The sequence below is a fragment of the Oratosquilla oratoria genome, chromosome 16, assembly GCF_046742065.1.
Source record: "Oratosquilla oratoria isolate Oo_2021 chromosome 16, ASM4674206v1, whole genome shotgun sequence".
In the NCBI taxonomy this organism is placed as follows: domain Eukaryota; kingdom Metazoa; phylum Arthropoda; class Malacostraca; order Stomatopoda; family Squillidae; genus Oratosquilla; species Oratosquilla oratoria.
The window spans coordinates 51,955,415-51,975,121 of NC_134792.1; the positions used below are offsets into that span (position 1 = coordinate 51,955,415).

Sequence of the window (19,707 nt, forward strand, 5' to 3'; positions counted from 1 at the left end):
ATGGAAGAAGGGGTGGAGCATTGATAAATCTTAGCAACAAAGCGGGGAAGGGAGATTTAGTGGTGAAGTTACACCCTTCCAATTTTGGAGTTTTGTCGTCACCATCGCTCAGGGATGTGTCATGTGTGTATCTTTCTCAGGTGGGCTTCTATTTTGAGCAGCGAAATCAAGCATGGATGTTGAATCAAATAACTCTATACATCAAATATTATATTGCATGAATCATTCAAAATCTAGATTGACCACAGGACTATGTGATAATCTCTAATCAGTTTGAAGTACTTGGCATTTGTGAGAACTCCAAAAAACTATTATGGGATACTCGTGAAAATATGAGAGCTGCCGAGGAGTGCGTTAGAGAGCGCCCAAGGTCGAGGAGTGGTGTCGCGTCGCGGGAGACACTAAAATGGTTGAATTGGGCCGTGCTGCCAGAATGGCTGGGGACCTGGACCAATGCAGGGCTCTGAATTAAATGGAGCTCTCATGATGATGGAGAGGTAGGCTACGTTAGTGGAATCGCTGAGGATGGAGAGGGCCATTTTCATGCAAATGACCTCAGGCCTTAAGAAGTTCCATTCCTAAATTGTAACCCAGAGGAGCACAGTCCGAACAGCTTATGTCCAGCTAGTGCCAGGCATGGAGGGGTGTAGCCCTTTTGTCGAGTACTTTGAGGAGTTACTTTGAGCAGGGTGACCCTCCAAGCTGACAGCTTCCCCTTGATGGTGTTCGGGTGGCGGTTGCCGATCAACCAATTGGCGAATTTCAGCCCTCTCTTGCGGAGATAAAAGAGATGTGGGTAAGTTGAAGAGTAGAAAGGCAGCTGGCATATACAATATCAGTGCAGAACGCTGAAAGCTGGAGGTGAGGCCATTATTTGTGAGTTACATGTGACACTGCGAGGGTTTTTTTTACTTGAGGTTTGGTTTATACTCTGGGAAATACAGTGCTGTAATCTATGGAAGAGGCGTGTCCAGCTTCTTTCCTGCTAATTCAGGATTGAGGTGAGGCAAGTGTGCGTCCTCGATCCAGCACTTTTCAATACCTGGATGGACTGGGTATTAGGCAGAGTTGTCGAACAATGCCTTTGCTGATGATGCTCTCATTCTTGCGGAGTCACTTGGGGTCTTGGTTTCAGACCTCGAGTCATTGCATAGGGAGGTGAGACTGTTTGGTCTCCAGGTCTACTGGACCAAGATCCAGACGCCTTGGGGTTTACTTGATGACACAGTTCAGTCTGTCCATACATGTGGCGAAGACTTTAACGCCTTGGAAAACTTTACATGACTTGGTACTGTAGAACATCACAGTGGTGGGTCATGTAAAGAGGTACTTCGAATAATTGACATTGTCCATGGTGTTATGGACACACTAAACCAGGTAAAATTGCATTGTCGATATTCATGTAGGACTAAAATCCGAATTCTTGTCTGCTCCCTGTCTTGCTGTGCGTCCATGAGACATGGGCATTGTATGCTGACTTGACGATTGTCTCGATGTCTCTGGCACCAAGTGCCCTCGGAAAATGATGTGATGTCGCTAGAACGCATTTGTATAAAACCAGAGAATGTAATGTGAGATTTAGTCTGAGCCAGTTACAAGCAAAATTCATGAACATCAATTCCGGCTATATGGGCATGTAGCACGTTTCCCCGATAATGATCCCATTGACAGGATTGTCCACACAAGAGACAACCCTCGATGGAGGATACGAAGAGGTCATCTGCAGTATTCATGGCTGTGGCAAGTTGATCGAATCTACTGACATATGTTTGGATTGGGAAGGGCGGGCGGCTGCATGGGAGCTTGCTCGGAGAGACCTTGGGGACTGGTGCCGGTGGTTGAGTGAAACAACGCATTCCATGGCGTATGCTTTCAATTGATGAATGCAATTACTGGCGCCGACAGAGCTGGTTATGGAGTATGTATTAGCCCCCATGGCTATGGAAGTAGGGGTACTAATAATTCCTTGCGAACTTTAAAATTTATTGAAGGCTGATGATTGGTTGTTTCCGATTCCAGAGACAATTACCTTACCGATGGACTAGGAATAACAATGCCGAAGGATAGGCCAAGGAGGTTGTTAGGATGATCTTGGCCCACGTTGGGCCGCCAAATGTTAGACTGGTAGTCTCCCTCACGTTGGGCAGCCAGCTAGGCTGGTTGACGGCAAACTCTGATGGAAATAGAGTTGGTTTAATTTATCAATGAAATTGGGCTGGGGGGGGGAAGAACGAGACGGCGAAAGAGATAACGACTGTGTTTCAAGACGGGTCTCCGGCGATCTGCTTGCGAGGGAGCAAAAAAAAAAAAAAAAAAAGTGTGGGGGGGCGAGAAGGCAAGAAGCAGCGATCTATGCTCACGTATGCTTCTCCGAGGCTATCTGCATCTTCGAGCGCTGGTCTGTCCTTTATATACACGGGCAGGTCATGACCCATTCTCCTAACTGCCGAGAGGTCAAGTGTGAGGCGAGGGAAGTAGGAGGCAAAACGTTCAGACGCCGGTGACTTACGAAGACAGAGGGTAGGCGTTCCTCAGTGAATCCAGTGTTCTGGCATGTGTTTGGCCGAGGTGCAGGCCAGCCATTGCACGTGTGTTTCCTGTAGGGGGTTTTGTGTGATGGTCATGCGGGAGACCCTAGCGCTGGTTAGTCATCCTAGGGCCCCTCGAGTGATTCCTTCAGGGAGGCTTTGTCCCACCCGTGGACCTCAAAGAAGCTCTGGGTCGCGTCGCAGCTGGAAAGACGAGAGCGTGTCCCATAGGACCACTTGGGGGTCAGTAAGGTCGTGAGACGCCGAGAAGGAGTGAGGCCCGCAGTGAGGACCAATGAGTGTCATCCCCTTGTTGAGTTCTGTGGTGGGTGAAGGCGTGGGAGAGTGAATCACAGGTATATGTTTATGGTAATCATACTAGACACATATGGTGGAAATGGGGTTAAAACCTGTCCCCATCAAAATCACCAAGAATGCTGTGCGGGGTGCCGAGGTGTTGCAAATGAAGTACCAACAAGTCGAGTCAGGCCCAAGGTGAACCTCCGGCAGGCTCTCCGTGTGGGCGTCATGAGTATTCTTTCTATAAGGTCAACCAGCTGTCCTTTTTTATCGACGGAGCGCAGGAAGCTTAGATTGGATATATTGATTCTCTCAGAGGTGAAAAGACCAGGCAGCAACGAGATCAGTAGTCATGGTTACACCTACTTCTGGTCGTACCGAACCGATGGGGCCCACCTCGCGTGAGTAGCTGTAGGCATACCTAACGGACTACACCACGCCGTTGTAAAGGTACTCCAGTTGATGAGTGTATGGTGCCGGTGAGGCTGAAGCATACCTTGGGCTTCATCTCTCTTATTGCAGTATATGCCCCTACTGTGACATATAACCTTAAGGAGAAGTTACTCTATGCCAAGCTTGAATCTATAGTTGACAAGTGCCCGCCACGAGTCACACTTATTGGTATGGTCCTCAAGATTCTGGAATTAGGAGCTTCAACAATTCTCTCCTTCTGAACTTTGCATAGTCCAGAAGCGGAGATCAATCACATACTTGCTAGCACTCATTGGAAGTTCTTAAGAACTTCAGGTTTTATTGAAGTGTTGAATTCTTTGGGGCTAACCATAGACTTGTAGTCGCAACACTCAGACTGCGTATCAAATCCAGAAGATTTCCGAGATGTAACCCACCTAGGATTCATCTGGAGAAACTCAGAGGTAATGCGTGTACCCAGAAGTGTGTAGTAGCAATCTCTTATAGGTTTGAAATATTTAGCTCTCTTGGGGAACCTGGAGAACTGCAGGAAACTTTTAAACGTAAAACTATGAAAGCTGCTGAAAAGTGCGTTGGAGAGCACCCAAGGTCGAGGAGTGATGTGTCGTCGCGGGGGACACTGGGAAGTATAGGGTTAGGTCGTGCTGTCAGAATGGCTGGTGGACCTTGATTAATACAGGACTCAGAAACGGTGGACTATGTAAGGCTTTCATAACAATGGATAAGGAAAGGTACGTAAGTAGAATCATTGAGGATATTAAGGGACGTTTTAATGCAAATGACTTCAGGCCTGCTTACCGAACCCTGAAAAAAAAATAGATAAAAAAAAAAATCCGCTCCTAATCTGTGACCCATAGGAGCACAATCCGAACAGCTGATTGCGAGCTAGTCCCAGGTGTGGAGGGATGTAGCCCCTTTGCAGAGTACTTTGAGCAGTTGCCCATGGGTGAACCTCCAAGCGGACAGCTTCCCTTTGAGGGTGTTCATGTGGTGGTTCCTGATCCACCGATAGATGAATCCCCGCCCTCACTAACAGAGGTCAAAGACACTGTAAGCTGAAGGGTGGAAATACAGCTGCCATTTGCAACATAAGCGCGGAGTTGCTGAAAGCTAGAGATGAGGCCATGATCCGTGGGTTGCATGTGATACTGTCTGCTGTCCGGCAGTCCGATACCATTCCCTATGACTAGAAATAGGGTCTGGTCGTCCCTGTCTAGAAGGGGAAAGGGGACTGTAACAACTACCACGGCATTACACTGTTCAGTGTGCCAAGCAAGGTGCTTTCCCATCTATTGCAGGCACGGGTTTATTCACATCTGCTAAAGGTTCAGAGGACTGAACAGTCTAGGTTCACGACAGGTAAGTCGAGTAAGTCAACAACTTATTGGATCCTAGCGTTTCATATTCTTGTGGAGCATCGACATGGGTTTCAAAGAGGGTTTCTTGCAGCTTATGTTTATCGCAAGGAGGCGTTTGTCTCGGTGCATCGTGGAGTGTTCTGGGATCTTCTGTGGATTCGTAGGATTCCTGCATGTATTATTGACTTGATATCTGGCTTATACTTTGGAACACAGAGTGCTGTAAAGTATGAAAGAGCGTGCCCAGCTTCTTTCCTGTTATTTCAAGAGTGAGGCAAGGGTGTGTCCTCACTTCAACACTTTTCAATACCTGGATGGACTGGATATTGGACAGAGCTGTCAATCAGTATTGTTGCGAAGCATCTATTGGCAACACCAATGTTACTGGTCTTTGCCGATGATGCAGTCATTTCTGCGGAGTTGCATGAGGTCTTGGTTACAGCACTCGAGTCACTGCACAGAGAGGCAAGACCACATGGAGTTCAGGTCTCCTGGACCAATACCAAGGTCCAGAGTTGGGCGCGTTCCTCGGTGCGTTCCGCTTTAGTTTGGTCGCGGTTAGCGCTCCCAAACTATTAAAGCAATGTAGATATGGATCAAAAGGTCTCCTGTCGGCATGCTCCGCCTTTGTAATCCTTTGTAGGTGTCGGTATAGTATGTGACCTACCGGACTTTTATTTCGGTATGAACCTGTCTCTCAATCTTTAATAGTGTGGGAACGTTAACCGCGGCCAAACTAAAGCGGAACGCGCCCAGCTCTGCCAAGGTTCAGGAGTTTGGGGGCTTTCTGGATAACAGAGCTCAGTCTGTCGTGCAAGTGGCGAGGACATTGAAATACAGAAAATATTTATATACCTTCGTCGTGCACTGCATATCAGTGGTGGATCAGGAACTTAGTGCTTTAGAGTATTGGCATTGCCCTTTGTGTCGTGGACACACTCAACCATAGTATTAAATGGCGTTGTCGTTATTTGTGCATGAGGACTAAAATTCGAATCTTCAAGTCGAGTGACTTGAAGATTCGAATCTTGGTGCTCCCTGTCTTGTTGTTCGGCTGTGGGACATGGACATTAAATGCGGACTTGAAGAGGCGTCTTGATGGCTTTGGTGCCAAGTGCCTTCGGAGAATCATGGGATATCGCTGGGATGACTTCATATCAAATGAGAGACTGTACTGTGAGACTCAGTCTAGGCCAGTTACCTACGGCATCCTTTGTGGCACGCTTCTCTGATGTTGACCCTACTCACAGAGTTGCTTGTACAAGGGGTGAGCTTCAATGGAGGGGACGAAGAGGGGAACGTCCACATAGTTCATAGCAGGGTCAAGTGGATCGGAGCTGTCAAGACTTGTTTAAAGTGGGAAGGAAGGGTGACTGCATGGGAGCTTGCTCGGAGAGACCGTGAAGGGGACTGGCGCCGGCGTGTCTGAAGTAACGCCCTTTCCCCTGGCGTATGCCTTCAATTGATGGTGATTCCATTCACAGGATTGTCTCTTCAAGAGACAACCCTTGGAAATGACGAAGAGGAGGTCACCCACAGAATTCATGGCTGTGGCAAGTTGGTCGAATTTATCAAGAGTTGTTTGAGGAAGGAAGGGCGGCTGCATGGGAGCTTGCTCGCAGAGACCGTGGGTGTGAACCTCCAGTGTGTGAGAACCAACAGTCCCTCCCCCAACACCACCACTCCAGGCGTATGCTCCCAATTGTACAGTGCAATGACTGCTAAAGTAAATTGCAAATTAGGTATATTTTACATAAACATTCAATTACTATGAACATTTGGAATAGCAAATCAACATGTCAGTGTGCGTTTTAATATTTTTTAATTCACAATAGCAGACAGTGTTTTAATTTTGTAATCTTTAGTTCATTCAACACATCTTACTATTACGCTTCATTCATTGCGAATTTTGCGTCAAACTTTTCTTACGTGCATATGATGTACAACACACATTACATTGATGTATTGTTAGTATTCGAAATCTTTCCCATTCATATGACTGTTATTTGCATTATTTTACAGCATTTGATAATTATGTTATACAACTTTAATCTCAAATTCGTTATTGTGATGTTTATACTGCGCAGTAATGATTAAAAGAATTATTGGAACCTTTTCGTAGTCATGACGTCATGATGTCGAAGTTTTGACCAATCGCACCATTCCTTACAGTGGTTCATGTTTACTTCAATATGGCGGGTGAGTGGATAGTGTTGTTTGAGTGTTTACATTAGAAATACAGAGTTATATATCATCTGATACCATTCTCGTCTTCCAGACGTATACTGCTACACAGAAGATGACATGGAGAACAGTAAAATAGGTAAGATAAGCCTTAGAATTGAGTGATTTTGATTCAAATAATTGCGAACATGGATGATGTAGGGTACCAAGGAGATATTTACGTACAATCTTGTATCTTGTACCATGGGCAAGAATGCTTTTCATTATATTCATGCAAATAACGCTCCAGAATAAAGTATTAGCATTAATAAGTATATGTGTCTGTGGACAGGGTCACAGGTACGAGGTAATGGAAAGTGAGGGAACTCTGTAGGCGTAAACCCAAGTTGCATAAAATTAAGTTGATCCATTGCACAGGTTGTGATAGACAAGGCCCGAAAGTGGATAAATATTTTCCTTTTATACTACACGGGTCACAATATGTAAAACAAAATGGATTTTGTGTTCGTATTGTAAATTGTTGAGGTTGCCCAACCCTGAGTGATGTGCATTGGGTTTTATTTAGAGGATTGTTCCTTTGGAGGGTTTTCAATTGGGTATGGACCACTTGATGAATATGTAGTACCACAAATATTGAAAATAGTCGCTAGCTTTTCCAAATAAAAAGAGCAGTAGCCTGCCAGTGGGTCAACTGTAGATGTGTTTTGTTGATATGCAAGAATTCAGATTTCTACTAGTGATGAACAGGTGATATGTACATTGATAAAATTTTGCTCAAAGAAAAGGGTTATGGTATGGCTAGATGTTGGTAATAGTCTCCAGATTTGACTGTACCCACATATGATATTTTCAAATTATGGTTATTTAGACCAGTGTATTACTTTCAACGTACAAAAATTAGAGCCTGGCAGGCAACTTTTTATAGCTCTATCTACCACTAACAATTATTATATAACAGCTCCATCCTATTCCTGAACTGTCTAAGTAGTTCAGAAGAAGGTCTGATTAGTTTGATTTCGGCCAGAACTTAAGATAATAGTGTTGCTATTTCTTTGTCAGTTTCTGGAAAAAAAAAATGTATATGTATACACACACACACTGTGTGCATGATGGGATTTTATATCACAAAATCCGCCATTAGGAGGCTAGGACGATGCCCTTTATACGGGACTTTGTAGCCTGGAATTTAATGTACCATATCCTTGGTTCAACTCACTTGTGGCAATGTTTGAACCTCATCACCTTCACCTCTGTCACACACACACACACACACATATATGTATATATATATATATATATATATATATATATATATATATGTTTGTACAGACACACACACATACATATATATATGTGCGTATGGATGTATTTACCTAATGATAGTATACAGGAAAGGAAGAATGCTTCTTGCATCCCGTCTCTAATTTTCTAACATACAGTACCTAGACTGAAATTCTTGTACAGTTCTAACTTAATCTATATTCTTGGTTTCCATTTACCATATTTGGATTGTAACTTGTATTGTTTGAGCTTGGGTTATATCACCATCGAAGCGGTTTCAAGTATTTATGCATCTATATGGAAAACTGTATTTCTTCACCTTTCATCTTGGAGTCATTCTTAATTTACTCCCATGCCCTCTTAAATCCCTCCCATCTTTAATCAGGAGATCTTTTCTGTTAATATAGTCCATCCCCTTAAGTGACCTGAGTACTGTAATCATATCGCCTCTTTTTCTTTGATCTTTCAAAGTTGGCAGACCCAGTACTTAAGTCTTTCCTTGTGTGGTTTATCTGCCAAGCTGGGGACCAGTTTGTTTGCTGCCCTTTGTATTCTCTCAATCTTCCTTATATCCTTCACTCTGTGTGGGGACCATACTAATGCATATTCCAATCTTGGATGTAACATGGTTTTGATGAGTTTTTTCCATCATATCTTCATCCATATAATGGAACACCTCTTTGAATTTTCTACAGTAGTCCCTATGTCTCTCCCACAATCCTGCTGATATGTTTGTCAGGTGACATGTTGTCCTTTATCAACACTCCAAAACTTTCTCTTTTGTTTTTGTAATTGATTCACTTCCCAAATAATAGTTTAAGGATGATCTTTTGCTGCTGTTGCCCATTTCTAGTAGTTTGCATTTTTTTTTGTATTGGATTTCGTTTCCCAATCTTGGCTCCGTGCAAAAATAGTCTTTAGATCTTTTTGCAGTATCCTACTGTCCTTGTTTTTCACTCTTCATGATTTTTGCATTGTCTGTAAACATGTTAGCATAGTAGTTTGTTCCTTCCATCATGTCATAGACAAGAAACATTATTGATGCAAGCACTCATTACTGCACTCCATCTTCATATCGTATCCTTTACTACTGTCCTCATGTATCTTTCCTTCAAAAAGTCCATTCTAGTAGTTTACCTCTCAGTCCTCCAATGTGCCCCAATTTCCACACAAGTTAACTGTGAGGCACTATATCAAATGAATTCCCAAGGTCAAGGTACATGCAGTCCACCCACCCCTCTCCTTCTCTTGCAGCACATCAATCACTTTCAGGTAAAAACTCAATAGGTTCGATGCCCATGACCTTCCAGATCTGAAGCCAAACTGATTGTCTGTCAGAATGTTCATTTCTTCAAGAAATTGGTCCATTGATCTTTCACAATCCTGTACATAATTTCAGTCTTGTGCTGGTCACTGATACTGACCTATGCAGAAGAAACTGGAAATTATAGACACTGAAGCAACGGACTTTGGTAACTATGTACAAGTTCTGGAGAATAAAAATTCCTACTGAAATATGAAAATTCCCATGGAAATGTGGCAACACCAGACACTTCTGGTGCTTCAGTTGTATTAGTCTGTCCCACACACTTATGTATGCACTTAGGGCTACATTAAGGAACTTTCTTTGAAATACTAACAATATTATATTTATACTGTACCAAGATTTAGGGCATGGTTGTATGATTGTGTTTATTTGCTGTTGTACTAATTACCAACAGCTGCCGACAACTACAGTGATATTAATTGTTTATAGTCAATATTGGCATAGTTTATTGTGTCAGTAATTTTTAGTGTTTGTCTGCATCCATATCAAGATAATCAAGATGTGATACACTACTGATAACTTGATGCGAGCTTTGAAATGCATTGAACTGTCACGTAGCTTGTGTTGTTGGTTAAATTGACATATCCATATGTTTTCAAACTTGCATATATGATGAAATATGGTACAATATTAACTTTAAAAAATGAACATGATGGGAGTTAACTGTAGTAACAGAACTGCCTTGTAGCTGTTCTTTCAGTAAGATTAAGATGTACTCGTATAAGAGAATGTATCTACTCCTAGCTCTGCTTTTACTACTCAATATTCAAGATAGGACCATCCTCAGACTTCTGTTAGTTAGGTGTCCACAACAAACAAAAACTTGGCTCTTGGAAGCTTGTGTTGAGTTACGAGTTATTGGTAATGTACCACATCTATAATCTTAATATTGATATGGCCAAATGCTTTAAAATTTACAGATATGATGAAATATAATGCAGATAATTTATTTATGCCAATATTAACAAAAAACAAAATAAGGTTGACAATAGTTGTCAATAATTGTAGGTAATCAGTACGACCCTTTATGTATATTCGGTTCAACACACAGAACCTACAGACAAACAGCTTTAATAGATGAATAGTCCCCCCTTTAGTCAGTAGTTTCCAGGTTCTTCTATAAGTGGTGCCTCCTTATTGGCACCACACTTTCCCTTTTACAATCAAGAGGCACAATGCCTTCTTTCAACGAACATGTAATAAGACTGTGAACCTTGTCTACTAGTTGTTCCCTACATTCTTTAGATATCCAGTTTGAGATCCTATCAAGAAATTGAGCACTTCCCCTACTTCTACATTTATATCTTCTAAACCTGGTTTTTTGCTACCCTCACTTTCCTCAAATAAATTGCTCTCTCTTGAAGACCAATTGGAAACATTCATTTATTGTATCTACCTGAGCTGAGACCTCTTCAAAGACTGCACCACCCACTATTAAATTGGTGATTACTTCTCTGTGTCTGAATTTACCATTTGTCTTTCTCACCTTTCTCACCATCCGCCTGGTAGGTTTATGTAGACCTGTCAGTCTGCGTTAGCCTCCTCCAGTCGGTGCAGTCATCATACTGTCTCTCTTGTAGTACTTGTTGCAGAGAGGATCCTCTATTCCTAAGCGCTTCATTGATGTTGTCACACCACCTTTTCCGTGGTCTTCCTGGTGGTCATCTACCCCTGGGACGCCAGTTCAGCCATCGCTTTGGTGTTCTAATATCTTCCATTCTCATGACATGTCCATACCAATGTAGCTGTGCTCTTTCCACAAAGACTAAGATGCTGTCGATATATATTATCTATTACACATCTTTCAAAACTGCCTTCTTCGTGCAAATTCTTGTATACAGACGCTCCTCTACTTACGTTCATTCGTTTTACGTTTGAACTGACTGTTAAAAAAATTGTAAAAAAAAAAAAAATGAGTGAATTTTTTAGTTTAGCGCACTCTCCGTAGTTCAAACGATACTTGCGCATGCCGCTGTGTCCATTGTTTACACTGCACAAACGACAAACTGAACATGCCTTGCCTCCTCCTCCTCCCCCTCCTCCACCATCCCAATTTATGTTGCTTGAATTTAATTTATTTGAAATTAATGTTATTATTTTACAATGTTATGTGTATAATTAATGATTTAGGGGTGTTTTATAAGATACGGTAATAGAATTTACGGATGTATTGTACAGTAACAACTTACGTTCATTTTCAACTTACGTTCTGCCGTTCGGAATGTAACTAAAACGTAAGTTGAGGAGCGTCTGTAGTCATTTCTTGTTTGTTTGTAACCTCTTATTTTATTGCTTTTCTTCCTCCATTTTCCCAAAGCCATGTCCTTGGCTTTTTTTTTCCCTGCTTTTCAGTTTCACACTTTTTATTAAACCAGTCCTGTTTCTGCTTCCCTTCACATGTAGGTTGTAAATGTCAAGAAAGATTTCCCATTTCCTACTCATTACCCATGAGGAGGTGCTCAGATGAGAGGGAGGGTGGGAGGGGTGTGGAGTGTATTTAGGGATGAAATGGGTGGGAGTGTTTTTATGCCTTTCCCTTTTTGGCTACCTCCCTTGAAAGGGGGAAAAAGCCTTGGTATATGTATGTATTTATGGATTCCACCCAGTTTGCTTTTTCAAAGCAGTTGTTCAGTCCTAAGTAATCTGCTTTCCTAAAATTGGGTCTCCTTTGCCTGTGTGGTCCATTCCTTGGCTCAATTTCCTATCCCATGGGGCAGGAGTAGTTCATGGAGCTGATCATATCTGATGTTTTGTATAGTATCAGATCTAATCTTGTGGGAATGTTATATCCTCTTACCCAGGTCACTTCCTTTACTCACTGGGTTATTGTGTTATACAATGCTCTATTTAACAGGGTATTTCTGAAGGAATCTGCTTTGCTGCTTGTTTCCCATTCTTACTAGTTAACCTCACTGCAATGAAAATCTCTTATGGGGACAAAATGTCTTTGGTCAATTGTTTTCTTTAAGGAAAGATCTGGGTTCAGTAGCATTTCTTGATAGTTTCATTTGAAGCTCTTGTCTTGAGGGGGACATGTGCCACCATGAAGTCTCTTTTATTCTGCCCTTTAGTATTCATTTTAAGGTGGATTGCTTCAGCCTTGCCTTCATTCAGATTTGTTTCTTTCACCTTTATCATTTCTCACAACAAACTTCATCCCTCCACCCTTTTTATTTTCTGTCTCTTCCCCAGGTTTATTTATTGTTTCCCAACTGTGTTTCAAATTTTTTTGGAAGTAGTCTCTACTAGATACATAATATCAGGCTCATTTATCCTTAAGTAGTCATTTATCTCCAAGTTGGCCATAGTTAGCCATCAACATTAGTGTTTCCTTTACAGTATTGCCACCCTCTTTTTTAAGAAACCATTTCCTTACATTGTGATTGACAGCTCCCCCCCAAAAAAAAACAAAAAAACAAAAACAAATGCAGTTTCTCTTCTTCAGTCCTCCTCTTATCATTTTTGGCTTTGGCTTCCTCCAAGGGCTTTCATGTGTTTGCACCTTCCACTTTGCTATCATCTTTCCTAATTCAAATATTTTTTTAACTTTTCTCTTTTGCTAGCTTTCAAGACTTGCTGATTACTTTGCTTAGCATGGCTTGCAACCTGAACTTTATTTTCATTGGATGTGTGCCATTTCTCTTATACTGACCTAACCTGCCCATGCTATCAGTCTGGTCTGTTACATCCAAGTCCTTCCCTAGCGTCATTAAGGTAATTTCCCAAATTATTTTCATTTCTTGTTCCTGGTGTAACATCCATGAGATAATTTGTAGATGCATCTAGACTTGTCAGCTATATCTCTGAGAATAATATATATATATATATATTATTGACTATTCCCTCTTGGCTATCTCTTCCCTGGTACTCCATAACTTCTTTGAAGGTTACTCTATCTCTCCTATCCTCATTTATTGTTGGTCTATCTTCTTTTTCCTCCATGGTATTGAGAAGATTTTTTTCTCTTTATCAAAGTTTCATTTTGCTTCTTTTTGAGCCAGGGTTGTTTCCTTTTCTTGTGCAAGTTTTTGCTCTATATCGTGCAATCTAGCCACATTGGAGGAAATTAAATTTCTAAATATTTTCAACTCTGCTACAAACTAAAATTAATTTGGAATTATTTTTTTTTTCTATGATGAGCGACTTTGGAGAGGAAGACCACTATTTTCCCTCCCTGACTCTCTCCAAAAGTTGGAATTAGCAGTGCTTTGCCTCTCTCATGACCCTGAATTGCTTTGCTTCCATGTCAGTTCAATTGGCAAGTATTTTCATCTGGTTTTGCTGTCATAGGCAATCCATTGAAGTACTTCCTGATATGGTCCACCATTGTTATACACTACACTACCAAGATATGTAAAACTTTACAAGAGCTCAATGTCCTTGTGAAATGCATGGACAGACTAAGCTGTGTCATCCAGTAAGCCCCCAAACTTTTGGACCTTTGTCTTGGTCCAGGAGACCTCAAGTCCAAATGGTCTGTCTCTCTATGCAGTGACGTAATGGCTGTAACCAAGACTTCCAGTGACTCCACAAAAAGGACTGCATCATCAGCAAAGATCAGGTCAATGACCATGGTGTTGCTGACAGCTGATTGACAGCTCTGTCCAATACCCAGTCCATCCAGGTATTGAAAAGTGTTGGAGCGAGGACACACCCTTGCCTCCCTCCTGAATTAATAGGAAAGAAGCTGGACATGCTCTTTCATGCTTGACAGCACTCTGTGTCCCAGAGTATAAGCCAGATATCAAGTCAATAATACTTACATGAATCCTACGAATCCATAGAAGATCCCAGAACACTCCATGATGCACTGAGACAAACACCTTCTTGAGATCAACATAAGCTGCAAGAAACCCTTTTTGAAACTCACATTGGTGCTCCACAAGAATACGAAGCACTAGGATCCGATAAATTGTTGACTTACCTGGTGTTAACCTAGACTGTTCAGTCCTCTGATGTGAATAAACTTGTGTCTGCAATAGATGGGCAAGGACCTTACCTGGCACACTGAACAGTGTAATGCCGTGGTAGTTGTTACAGTTCTGCCAGACCCCTTTCCCCTTCTACATAGGGACGACCAGACCCTATTTCTAGTCAGAGGGAATGGTACTGGACTGCTAGAGAGCAGACAGTATTACATACAACCCATGGATCATGGCCTCACCTCCAGCTTTCAGCAACTCTGCACTGATATTGCAGATACCAGCTGTATTTCCACCCTTCAACTTGCTCGCAGCCTCTTTGACTTTTGTCAGAAAGGGAAGAGATTCATATTTTGATAGATCAGGAACCATCACCTTACACCATTAAAGGGAAGCTGTCCGCTTGGAGGTTCACCCATGGGCAACTGCTCAGAATACTCGGCAAAGGGTCTACTCCCCTCCACACCTGGCACTAATTTGTCATCTTAGGATTCTCCTGGATTTGATGTACAGTCAGTCTTGCGACCACAAGCCTATGATTGAGTTCTGTAGGATCTTCCATCAAGTATGTGATCTGTCTCCATGGCCACACCTCCAGCATAACTATACTGCATCCATCAATGTGGCTTTCATCTCTGGAACCAAGAACTGCCAGTCCTCAGATTTCTGGACTGTGCAAAGCTCAGAAGGAGGGAACTGTTGATGTTCCTGGTCCCAGGGCCATGGGAGATGCCAATACATACTTCATAGGTAGCTCTGTCATTGCCAGTAACTGCATTGAAGTCGCCCAAAACAATAAATGGGTCTCATGGTGGGTTATGGTCAACTATAGATTGAAGTGTGTCATAGTAAATCTCCTTCAAGGTTATATACCTCAGTAAGAGCATATATTGCAATAAGAGAGATGAAGCCCAATGTTTCTTTCAGCCTTACCAGCATTATACGCTCATGGGCCAGAGTAACCTTTACAATGGTGTGTTGTAGTCCAAAAGATATGCCTACAGCTATTCCTGTGAGGTGGGACCCATCAGTTTGATCCAACCAGAAGTAAATGTAGCCCTAACTACTGATCTCGCTGCTGCCTGGTTTTCTCACTTCTGAGAGAGTTAATATATCCAGTCTAAGGTTCCTGAGCTCTGCTGATAAAAAGGGTAGCTGGTTGCCCTGGGAGAGAGAATGTTCCAGGTGCTCACAAGGAAAGCCTGCCAGAGGTTCATCCTGGGTCTGACGTGATGTGCTTGTGCATCATTTGCAACACTTCATCACCCCGTAAGAACTTTAGAAATAATTGAAAGTTAAAGTAGTATTGATATGCTTATTATCATTATAAGATTATGAAGTTATAAACAGTAAATACTGACCACAGAGTTACTAACTTTCTCAAGCATTCAAGAAACAGGTCACTTTGATTGTCAGTGGACTGCATTTGCTTTGTGCACTCTCTTTGTGGTGGAGTTGTTTAAAGGATATTCCATGCCCTTGCATCTTTTAACAGAGAGTGAGAGGTCAGAAGGGTTCTGGTTTATCAGCTTCTCATGATTAATATGAAGATAAGATTGTGTGGAAGGTAGAGCCATGACCACAGCTATTGTGATATATTGCAGAAACATTCATATTTATTAATGCTATACAATATTACTTTTTGTAATTTTATTTAGAATTCCAATAATGTAAAGGTGAATGCCATTCATGTGTGTAGGCTATAGTATCTTTCATCCCCAAAAGAACAAACAATTTGTATAAAGAAGAAAGATGATGTAGGAAAAACTCCTTTGCAAAAGATCAGAGGTGAGGCAAAAAGTATTGAAGAGTGTTTTCTTAGTGTAAAGATTTGGAGTTTTGGAAGGAAGGGGAGGTGAGTCAGTCAGAGAAGAAAAGGTAAAAGGTGCAGATGGACATATCTTAATGGAAGTGGAGGCAGTAAGGGGAAGATGGGCAGAGTATTTTAGGGAGCTGTTGAATGTGGAGGAGGATAGGGAGGCATTGGTGGTAGCAGTGGGAGGCAGTAAGAAAATGACAGTGATGGGAAAGGAAAATAGAGGAGAAATATGAAAAGATGAGGTACAGGTAGTTTTGAAAATGGTGAGAGCTGGTAAGGCACCTGGGTTAGATGGGTGTCATGTGGAGTGTTTGAAGAAAGGATGTGCAGTAATAGTGGAATGGCTTGTGAGGTTGTTTTACACTAAGGGAGGGTTGAGTGCCAGAGAACAAAAGGAGTTCCTGTATAGTTCCGCCTTACAAGTGAAAAGGGGGCGTGATTGTAGTGGATTCAGAGGAATCAGTTTGTTGAGTGTAGTTAGGAAACCTTATGGGAGGGTTTTAATTTAGAGGATTAGGAGAGGAACAGTGTTGGTTTAGGAAAAGTAGGGGCTGAGTGGATCAGATTTTTGTCTGTCAAAATAAACACCATATGAAGATGGAGCCTTTATTGGTATAACATTTTGCTTGTTACAGCTTTATCAAGTACATAATTGTGACACACATGACTGAAATCAGATAAAGGGATTAGGGGGAATCTGGAGATCATCGGAGCCTAGGAAAGGTTAAGAAGATGGATCAATTGTCTAGGTGCAGGAAAGATTTAACCCATTCCATACGATGATGCCTATGTAGACGTCATGAGGAGGGAGCTAGTGGGTATACAAAGAAGTATTACAAAGACGGAGCATGCCGACAGGAGACCTTTTGATCCATATCTAGGTCGAATGCGAAAAAAAAATCATATTAATAATAAAATGGTAAATAAAAACTATAATGTAAATAACAAAATACATAAATAAATGCATAGGTATAGTTAAATAATAAACAAACAGGTAAATAGTAAATAATAATAAATTGACATATAACTAATAATAAATGAAAATCAGACAGACAAAGGATAAGAAAACAAAAACAAATAATATAAGATAAATTATAATGGTGTTGGTATCTTGACTATATTTGTTTTGTAGCTGTAGGTGAGTGACCCCCGAATTCTATGAACTGGCTTGATCGTGTTTTTTCTGGTTATTAAAAATCAGAGTGAAAGAACGAGTAGTATGGTTGTAACTTTATATTTTATAATGCAAGTATTGTGATGCATCATCAAATCTTCATACATCAGGCAGCCAATGCTGCATGTGAGAATTTGACTTGTATTGGAGCGGTTAAGGAGAAAATGGATTAAGTGTCTGGGTGCAGGAAAGATTAAGGAAAATATGGATCTTGTTTGGGTGCAGGACATTTGTTCACTGCTGTTGAACAAAAGGAAGAAGAAAATAAGATGGGATGGCTGTTGTCCACAAAGGAAGGACAAGACCATTAGAGGAAAAAGGTGTGGAGGGCAACTAGGAATACCTTTCTAGAATTTTGGTGGCAATTTGTGTGTGTGTATATATGAATATATATATACACCCATTCCTCAGTTTAATTGACAAATGGGGGAACATTGGTCCGTTAATGCTGATTGCCCACAGTTACCGACACTAAGTCTGTAGCGGCTAGTATCAACAGTTGCATTACCAAAGAGGAATAATGGAGTGCTGTATTATAAATATACACTGTAATACAGTAAATTCAACATTTTTACTTCAAAATCAGACCTACCACATATGATAGAGAGGTGTTGTTGGTATACCATGATCATATAGTGGGGCCTCAGAGATTTACTCTGAGTCACTGGATCTTTGCAGCTCCAATGATGTACTACCACTGGTGCTAGACTGTGCTGGTGGTGCTAATGTAACAGAGGTAGAGGTTTTTGGTTTGTTAGGTGATGGTGCACCAGTTGATTGTGGAGCCAGAGCAGGTTTGAAAAACTAACTTTAACTGCTTACCACTCAGAAATTTTCTTTAACCTCTTCAATACAAGTCAAATACTCGCACACAATATTAGGCTGCCTGGTTATGATGATTTGATCATGCATTACAGTATGTGTGACATAAAATGTAAAGCTACAGCTTTAATACTTGTTCTCTTTCACCTTGAATGTTGATAACCACAGAAAAAAAAACTTCATAGAATACGAGGGTCACTCAGCTACAACTTCAAAATAAATATATGGTAATTAGGATGCCAACACCGGTATCCTCATATACCCACTCATGCCTCATGACACTGATGCTGGTATGCAAGTATATCCACTCATTCCTCATGATGCCAGTCACAGTCATCGTATGCTAAGGTTAATCATAGCTTCTTGAAAAATTCTGAGATTTACATAATACATATACATACCAAAGGCTTCTCCTCCCCTACATGGGGGGTAGCCAAAAAGAAAAAGGCATAGAAACCACTCCCACCCATTCCATTCCCCACACATTCCACTCCCCTCCACCCTCCTCCCTCCCTCTCATCTTGGCATCTCCTGGATGACGGGTCATCCCTGCATCCTGTCCACTGCCCTGGGTCAGAAGCAGTGTTACAAGACACATCACATCCACAGCAAGGCCGCTTCATTAAATCAGCGACCCCACCCCTTCTCTCTCTCTCTCTCTCTCTCCATCCCCTCATGCAGAAAAAGAGAAGATGGGGAGAAATCCCTTTGGGCTGCATCAAATTATTTCTCATACATACTTCCTCGCCCACTCCCCCTCATGCATCACAGCATCATCCATACACAACCCTTCTCCATTCACCCCTATCTTCTGTCCTCTCCCGTCCTTCCTCAACAGACATTCGTCTCTTTTGTAATGCCCCATTCACCCCATCCATCCATCTCATCCTAGGACACCCCCTCATATTCACTCCTTCCACCTCTACCTTCCACACCTCTTTTACTAATCTTTCTTCACTCATTCTTTCCATGTGTCTAAACCATCCTAATACTCTTTCATCAACCCTATCTCCCAGCTCCCTTTCCACTCCTGTTCTCCTCCTCACCTCCTCATTTCTCATTCTATCTAGCCTAGTAACCCCTATCATACTTCTCAGACATTTCATCTCAAACACATTCAAACTCCTCTCTTCCTCTCTTATGTTCCATGTTTCTGCCCTGTACAGTGCTGTTGGCACAATCACTCCTTCATATCACTCCTTCCTCTTAGCATCCATTCCCTAATTTCTATTTCTCGCTACACTTTAATCCACCAAGGCATTCACTCACTTCTCTCAATCTACATTCTACCTCCACCCCTACTCCTCCCTTCCCTGCCACATTCACACCCAAGTATCTAAAACTATCCACTTCCTCCAGTCCCCTTAATGCTCACCTCCAGCCTGCTGTCATTCTCTCCCCTTGTACATCTCATCACCTTACTTTTGCCCACATTTATCTTCAGCTTCCTTCTTTCACACACCTTTTCAAACTCTGTCACCAATTTCCTCAATCCCTCCTCTGATCCTGCTACAAGCGCAGTGTCGTCAACAAACAACAACTGGCTTATTTCCCATTTTT

General features: G+C 41.8%; 1 protein-coding gene across 4 annotated transcripts in view; it reads left to right on the plus strand.

Annotated features, from left to right (window-relative positions):
- The first annotated feature begins 6,788 nt into the window (after nt 1-6,788).
- LOC143034002 (serine/threonine-protein phosphatase 4 regulatory subunit 1-like) overlaps nt 6,789-19,707 on the plus strand; it is a 476,593-nt gene continuing 463,674 nt past the window's right edge. For 2 of the 4 annotated variants that reach the window (XM_076199813.1, XM_076199814.1), the window contains exons 1-2: nt 6,795-6,817; nt 6,897-6,941. In XM_076199813.1, the coding sequence (XP_076055928.1) occupies nt 6,811-6,817; nt 6,897-6,941 (52 nt within the window). In that variant the 5' untranslated portion in view covers nt 6,795-6,810. Of the gene's footprint in view, nt 6,942-19,707 lie in introns of all 4 variants that reach the window. The other 2 variants (XM_076199815.1, XM_076199817.1) reach the window with 2 other exon arrangements.